This window comes from Dermacentor variabilis, chromosome 9, assembly GCF_050947875.1.
Source record: "Dermacentor variabilis isolate Ectoservices chromosome 9, ASM5094787v1, whole genome shotgun sequence".
NCBI lineage: Eukaryota > Metazoa > Arthropoda > Arachnida > Ixodida > Ixodidae > Dermacentor > Dermacentor variabilis.
In genome coordinates, this window is record NC_134576.1 from 106,911,448 (window position 1) to 106,919,043 (window position 7,596).

General features: G+C 52.5%; 1 protein-coding gene across 1 annotated transcript; it reads right to left on the reverse strand.

The window, feature by feature from the left end:
* Positions 1-2,891: 2,891 nt before the first annotated feature.
* On the reverse strand, positions 2,892-7,419 carry LOC142557228 (solute carrier family 22 member 6-like). The gene is made up of 2 exons (XM_075668932.1): positions 5,485-7,419; positions 2,892-3,777 (listed from the first exon to the last, which is right to left on the reverse strand). Exons 1-2 carry the CDS (start codon positions 6,750-6,752, stop codon positions 3,294-3,296), a joined length of 1,752 nt encoding a protein of 583 aa, XP_075525047.1. The 5' UTR covers positions 6,753-7,419; the 3' UTR covers positions 2,892-3,293.
* Between the last annotated feature and the right edge of the window lie 177 nt (positions 7,420-7,596).

Below are 7,596 nucleotides of genomic sequence, written 5' to 3' on the forward strand. Positions count from 1 at the left end.
GATATTTTCCTGGGCTATAGGCTTAGCATTTTTTCAATTTTTCTGGGAAAATTATTCTGCGCCTAATCGTTTATTTATCGCGTAATACGGCATCAGCGCGAGCCAGGGGACTCATATATGCAGAGAACGAGCGCTTTCAAGCCACTTTACTTTTCGTCCGAAAAATGATATTTTCCTGGGCTATAGGCTTAGCATTTTTTCAATTTTTCGGGCAAAATTTTTCTGCGCCTAATCGTTTATTTATCGCGTAAAACGGCGTCCGCGCGAGCCCGGGGACTCATATATGCGGAGAACGAGCGCTTAAGAGCCACTTTATTTTTCGTCGGAAAAATGATATTTTCCTGGGCTATAGGCTTACCATTTTTTCAATTTTTCGGGAAAAATTATTCTGCGCCTAATCGTTTATTTATCGCTTAAAACGGCATCAGCTCGAGCCCGGGGACTCATATATGCCGAGAACGAGCGCTTAAGGGCCACTTTATTTTTCGTCGGAAAAATGATGTTTTCCTGGGCTATAAACTTACCATTTTTTCAATTTTTCAGGTAAAATTATTCTGCGCCTAATCGTTTATTTATCGCGTCAAACGGCATCCGCGCTAGCCCGGGGACTCATATATGCCGAGAACGAGCGCTTTCAAGCCACTTTACTTTTCGTCCGAAAAATGATATTTTCCTGGGCTATAGGCTTAGCATTTTTTCAATTTTTCGGGGAAAATTATTCTGCGCCTAATCGTTTATTTATCGCGTAAAACGGCATCCGCGCGAGCCCGGGGACTCATATATGCCGAGAACGAGCGCTTAAGAGCCACTTTATTTTTCGTCGGAAAAATGATATTTTCCTGGGCTATAGGCTTAGCATTTTTCCAATTTTTCTGGGAAAATTATTGTGCGCCTAATCGTTTATTTATCGCGTAGAACGGCATCAGCGCGAGCCCGAGGACTCATTTATGCGGAGAACGAGCGCTTACGAGACACTTTATTTTTCGTCGGAAAAATGATATTTTCCTGGGCATGAAAATGTCGTTTCAGCCAAGAAATTTAAGTTCTCTGTAAAGCGTTTGTTCTTCTTATTTGACTCCCCGCGCACGTGCTGATGCCGATTTACGCGCTAAATAAACAAATAAGCCCAGATCAATTTTCTCGTAAAAAAACCGGAAGAACCACACGCAGACACATTTGCAGTCGCACTGAATATTTTCAAGGGTGTTCGTTCAACTCGAGCAGGGATAGTTAAGCTCTTTTACTGATAAAGAAATCGGCGGCTTACTGGCACATGCGCTTGAAATTTGGTGCGATAACCCCGGAAGGTCGCCGGATTTTTCGACCCATGAGCCAGCTAAGGTTATTGGTGTAATAAGTGGTTATGCGCAGATAGGCTTACGCACACGCACACAAGAAAAGGAAACAAGAAAACGAAAAGAAATAGGCAAGTGCTCGTTACAGTGACGCCGTAGCAGTGTTCACACAGTGAATCGCTCGTGCTGAAGGAGTGCTGACGCCGATCCCCGCGATGAATAAACGGACCTGTGCCGATGTGCGCTTGTAGTGGTGCAGATGCTTCGGATGTGGTCTTCAAGTTTGGGGGTGGAAGTACATTTGTTGAGGATGAACTGGAAAGGGGAGATTTTCCTTCACCCCCTCCCCTCCGTTTTCGTGGACGGGGGTGCCCTCAGTTTTACGCGGAGCCTTTCGAGGAAGCAATGAACCTGCTTTTAAGGCAGGTGCGCCATTTCAGTGCGTTTTATGGCTGACACGCGAGAGGACTCTATAGGAAAGGAGGCAGTTTATATGGTTGCACGGCGCGGATTCTCGTTAGGCTTATTCCAGCGATGTCCATTCGTGCAGCGAACAGGTAGTTGAACTGAAAACCCGCCGTGGTTGCTCAGTGGCTATGGTGTTGGGCTGCTGGGCACGAGGTCGCGGGATCGGATCCCGGCCACGGCGGCCGCATTTCGATGGGGGCGAAATGCGAAAACACCCGTGTACTTAGATTTAGGTGCACATTAACGAACCCCAGGTGGTCGAAATTTCCGGAGTCCTTCACTACGGCGTGCCTCGTAATCAGAAAGTGGTTTTGGGACGTAAAACACCATAATTTAATATAACTTTAACCGAAAGCAGTGCAAGTTGATACCCAGTCACATTCACACATGGTTTGCGCTTGAAACACGCGGACGAAGGAAAGGCTTCCGAAGCCGCTGAGCAAGGGGTTCAACAGCCACACGATCGCTCCGAAAGCGCGTATCGCAGTCTTCAAAGGACCCACGACATTCGCAACCCAAGGTGTGAAAGCTGCAGGAGGCGTACATTCAAGAGAAAGAGGGGGAAACTTACGGAACGACTAACTGTCCGGTTCGTCGCTGTTGCTGCCCAGCTTGGCCGCTGGTCATTTTGTCCGTTATTGCGCACACGGCTCTGACCGTCGCGTCTGTCGACCACGGCGAGAGTCTATTAACCCCTTGAATAGCCGTATAAATCAGGGGCATCTATACAGAGAACTCCGGATTCTCCATACATTCCAGCTTCAGTACTGCAAAGGTTTTCGAGGGCTAGACGACCTCCGTAACACTTGGGCCCAGCAGAGGAGGAGTGTGCTGTCGCTCCATCCCATCTGTCACAGCCCGTTGAGAGTACCTCAGCTTGGGTACATTTTAGCGCATTCAATCGATTAAGTTGCTGTTGATTTGTTACTGAAATTTGCTTTATATTCGATATGCAAGAGTGATAAGTAAGAAAGCCTCATAGTCGCTGTTTATAAAGAAGTGAACTTCCTTCTGAACAACTGAAAGATACTTTAAGGATGTGCAAATCAGTAAGAAATTCCAGCCACTTACCTCCGCCTCGCTGTACGCTATACATGATATAGCTCGACCAAAACCAGCAGTCTGCTGTTCAAGCTATAGCAAGCGCCATACGACGAGGCACTGCTTCAAACCTTCCTGTGTTTTATTTCAACAAGATTTACAGCAAAATGAAATATAATAATCAAAGCATAATTAGCAGAAAACGTCGATCAATACTCGCCGCGCCCACCCTTTCAACCCGGCTTTCTGCAAAAGTTACACGGTGCGATGTTAAAACACGTGTGCCACTCGCGCATGACGGCGGCGAAGGCGGAAAGACACACATCTCCGAAAACTTTATGCTAATATCTCGACTGGTCACTAAGAAAAACGAGGAACATTTCGTACATATTTGGCATTAATTAGTCGACTGAGGAGATAAAAACTTTAGGTGCGCTCATTAGTTCAGCCCCCCCGTCCCCCTCCCTCGTCGAAACTTCTCAAACAACGCTACGGCCTCGTCTTGGACGTTCTGTGTCTCCTCTTGCGCCTCGTTCGGGGCGGAACCGAGTCCAGCGTCTCCTGCATCACCCTGAGCACGTCCCTATCGGTGCCGCTCGCTTTGCGGACGTCGGTGATGCCGCGGCTCGTCTCGGGCAGTCGCAGGAGCACGGCGACGCCGCCGAACACCGCCGAGCCGACGACGGCGAAGCCGAGGTCCTCGCGGCCCACGTCCTCGAGCATGGCGAGCGCCGAGGCGGCCACGGCGCCCAGCCGGCCGCACGCGTAGGCGCCGCACAGGGCGGTGCTGCGCACGCGCGTCGGGAACAGCTCGGCCACGTACAGGAAGTTGGCCGGAGCCAGGACGCGCGCGCAACACTGCGCCACGACCAGCAGGGCGTCGCCCACCACGCGCGGATTGGCCGAGATGGCGACGGCGAAGAGGAGGCAGGTGCCGCCCAGCAGGGTCATGGCGGCCACGAGGAACTGGAGCCTGCGGAGATATAAGCGCGATGGCCGATCGTGGCGCGCCGGACGGGTGAAACTTGGCGCGGCTCCGCAGTATACGGTCGACCGCCTTTAGGTCGAAGTGCCTGGGGCCCCTGAAATTACTCTTTGTAGAGGTCACTTCGCCCGAAGAGGCCGCGCACCACACAGCTCGCAATATAACCAGGACAGAATTATTCATTCGCTATACAGGTCATCTCGTTGTAGCGGGGTTTGTTATAGAGGTGCGCTCGACCGTACACGGTTACGAAACGAACCTATCTCGCGGAGAATTTCGTATAACCGGGACGTAATTATTCTTTCGTTATAGAGGTAATTTCATTGTAGCGGGTTTCTTTATAGAGGTGCTCGACCGTATACGGTTACGAAACGAACGCATCTTGTGGCGAATTTCGTACAGCCGGGACAGAATTATTCTTTCGTGATAGAGGTTATATTTCATGGTAGCGGGTTTCGTTACAGAGGTGCTCGACCGTATACGGTTACGAAACGAAGATATATCGTGGCGAGTTTCGTACAACCGGGACAGATTTATTATTTCGTTATAGAGGTCATTTCATTGTAGCGGGTTTCTTTATAGAGGTGCTCGACCGTATACGGTTACGAAACGAACATATCTCGTGGCAAATTTCGTACAGCTCGCAATATAACCGGGACAGAATTATTCCTTCGTTATACCGGCCAGTTCGTCGCAGCTGCTTTCGTTATAGAGGTGCTCGACCGTATGCGGCTACGAAACGAACATATCTTGTGGCGAATTTCGTACATTGCACCAATCGATCACGCCGCGCGCAGGACACCACCCAGCTGGAAAATCACCAGACCGCGGTCTAGTGTATCCTAGTGTGCCGCAGCGCTACTTGGTGTACGCACCTAAGTAGTTTGATGCCACCTTGTGTGCTAGCTGGCGCAGACTACACTGCTGTGGGTCTACCTGCTGGTGTGCACATGCAGCACTGTGGTACCCACAGCGTTTGCTTAGTGGCTTTGGTGTTGGATCCAATCCGAGGCGCTCAACCCCATTTCGATAGGGGGCGAAATGAAAAAAAATATATATGCAGATCCCATGCACGTGGGAATCGATGTAGGCGAAGCTTTCTGTGCTGATTGCTTTGATTGACGATAATTGGCGGTTATGTTGACGGCGAAAGCCTAATTTCTTCAACCTTCAGTCTAATACGAAAGTGGCGAGTTGATGTTAAACCTTACCTTGCGTGCACCACTGCTGCAAGCTTGTCTGCGTAGTGCACAGAACACAAAGGGAGAGGTGTTTGCTTGAGGCGTTGTTGTGCGCCATATTTCATAACCTCCGAGAGGGTTGAGCATTGTCACTGCCTCACATGGCACATCACATCGTGGCAGAAGCATTAAACTTGGATTGGATTATGGAGCTGTACGTGCCAAAACCACAACCAGATTATCTGGCTTGCCGTAGTGGCGGACCCCGGAATAATTTGGACAAGGGGGTGTTCGTTAACGTGTCCCTAAATCTAAGTGCATGAAGGTTTCATTTCCCCCCAGTGGAAATTAGGCTACCGCGGTTTGGGATCGAACCCGCGACCTCGCGCAATGCCATATTAAGATGATGATGATGACTGCGCAATATGTGTCGTCGTTCCGTACGTAATACGGAGATTCGCTTAAAGCAGCGGACTGCCTCAAATGGTGTGCGATAATAAGCGTTGTCACCCACCTGCCCCAGGTCATGAGCGCCAGGTACATGAACACGTATGAAGGCGCAGACAGGACGACGGACACGATGCTTATTGTCGCGTCCTTGCGCATCCTGCTAGACCAGGTGAGGCCGTAGAAACCCAGCATCAGCGTGAACGTCACGACGAACACTCCGGCCATGCGGGCGCCCCTGGCTCCCGCGCCGGGCGCGGCCGCGGGCGACGAGGTGCCCTCGCTGCGGTTGATGTCGGCGCGGAGCCTCTGCATGGCCTGCCTGGCCGTGACCCGGTGCACGTCGTTCACCCTGGCCGCCTCGAGCATGACCGCCTCGGCCTCGTCGACCCGGCACAGCACCAGCAGCCAGGCGGGAGACTCGTGCACGGCGCACGTCGCGAGCACCAGCAGCACCGTCGGCGACAAGATGACCACCTGCAGCACGGTCCAGGAGAGCGGGAACGCCGCCAGAATCAGCAGGAACACGTCGACCAGGAAGACGCCCAGCGAGCAGGAGATGCCCACGTAGAAGACGCGGTAGGCGAGCGGCACCACTTCGTAGAGGAGAATCAGGGCGACAACGAAGACGGTGCTGGCGCAGGCCGAACTCACGAACCTGGTCGCCAGGTAAAGCCAGTAGGAGCGCGTCAGGCAAGTGCACACGGTACTCAGCAGTAGCACCGCGACGCCCGACGCGATGACGAGCTTGCGCCCGTACGTGTCCGCCAGGCACCCGGCGACCGGCACAATGAACAGGGCACCGCTCATGTAGACCGCGTTGGCCAGGGACAGCAACCACGTCCGGTGGCACACCAGGTTCCAGAAGCTCCTCGCCGACCGGCGCGCTTGAGCGGCGTCGTAGTCCCACGCGTCGCACTCGACGGTCTCGGTGTCGTTCGGCTGGTGACCCGGACGGACGTACGCGAGGCACTCGCTGGGGCTCCCCGCGTCGTCGACGGGAACGCCGACGTTCTTCCAGCGGGCGGTGGAAAGGTCGGCGAACTTCGAGGGCGGTCGGCACCAGTGGTCCACGGGTCGAGCAACCAGGGAAGACGACTGGCTGTGGCAGTGCAGCACCATGAGCGTCAGCACGACGAAGCAACAGAGGAGACGCTGGAAGTCACCGTGGCCGTAGATGGTGGTGCCGCCCTCCAGCTGCTGCTGGGGTTGCGTGCCGTCGACGTCGCGGTCCTGTGCGCCGCTGGTCGCGGGCTCGCTCGACAGTTCCTTCAGGCCCCGGATCGCTGGGCCTTTCTTTATCCTGTTGGGAGTGCCGCTCATGCTCCTAGGCATCTTCGCGGCAGTCGCTGGGTTACGGACAGCGAACGATTCGTAGCGGTCGTCGCAGGTTACAACAATGCGCTAGCGCGCGCTGGTGTTCCACTGCGTGGGCTCGCTCGCTCGAGAGTTGCTGATGATGATGGCTACGGCTTTTTAGCGAATGACGCCACAGCTGCCCGGAATAATTGCGGCCTGTGCTGCTGATGATCGTGATGGTTTTCATACTATAGAACACAACCACAGCGGAACGTTTGCTCTGCTAGACCAGTTAAAGTCGGGCCGCGTCCTCCTCTGAGTTGTGGCCAGCTCGGCGCCCACAAGACAGAAATCAAGGAGCTCTACTGGCCACACACACACAAAAAAAAAAGGTAGACTGAAGAAGATGGCGCTTGCAAAACGTGCATTAAGCGTTCACTATTTCGTTGTGGCTTAAATTTAGGGCTTCAGTGAGGCCAATCCCACACGTGGCCCCATTGGTGGCAATGAAAAGTATGCACACAATAAAAACATCACCATCATGGAATTTTTTTTCTTTGAAAACGAAACACTTTTTGGTTCTCGCTTGCTGCGTAGCACCACCTTAGGGCGGTTTTTCTTAAAAACATTTTCTTTTACCAACCTTAAACCCCTATCTATCCGAATGAAGTCAGGTAGCAATGATTATGTTGCAATCAATAACGGTGCTACACAGCATTATGACGTAAGCAACGTATGGTATAAATAGGAGCGAATAAAGAGGATGTTGTGAGACTTCCTCGCCCCCCCCCCACACACACAGGTTGGTCTTAAAGCAAGCTTCCTGGAGTGGCAGGCCCGTCGCAGCTCTTTCCCAGCACAGGTGAAGCCTACCGTTGCC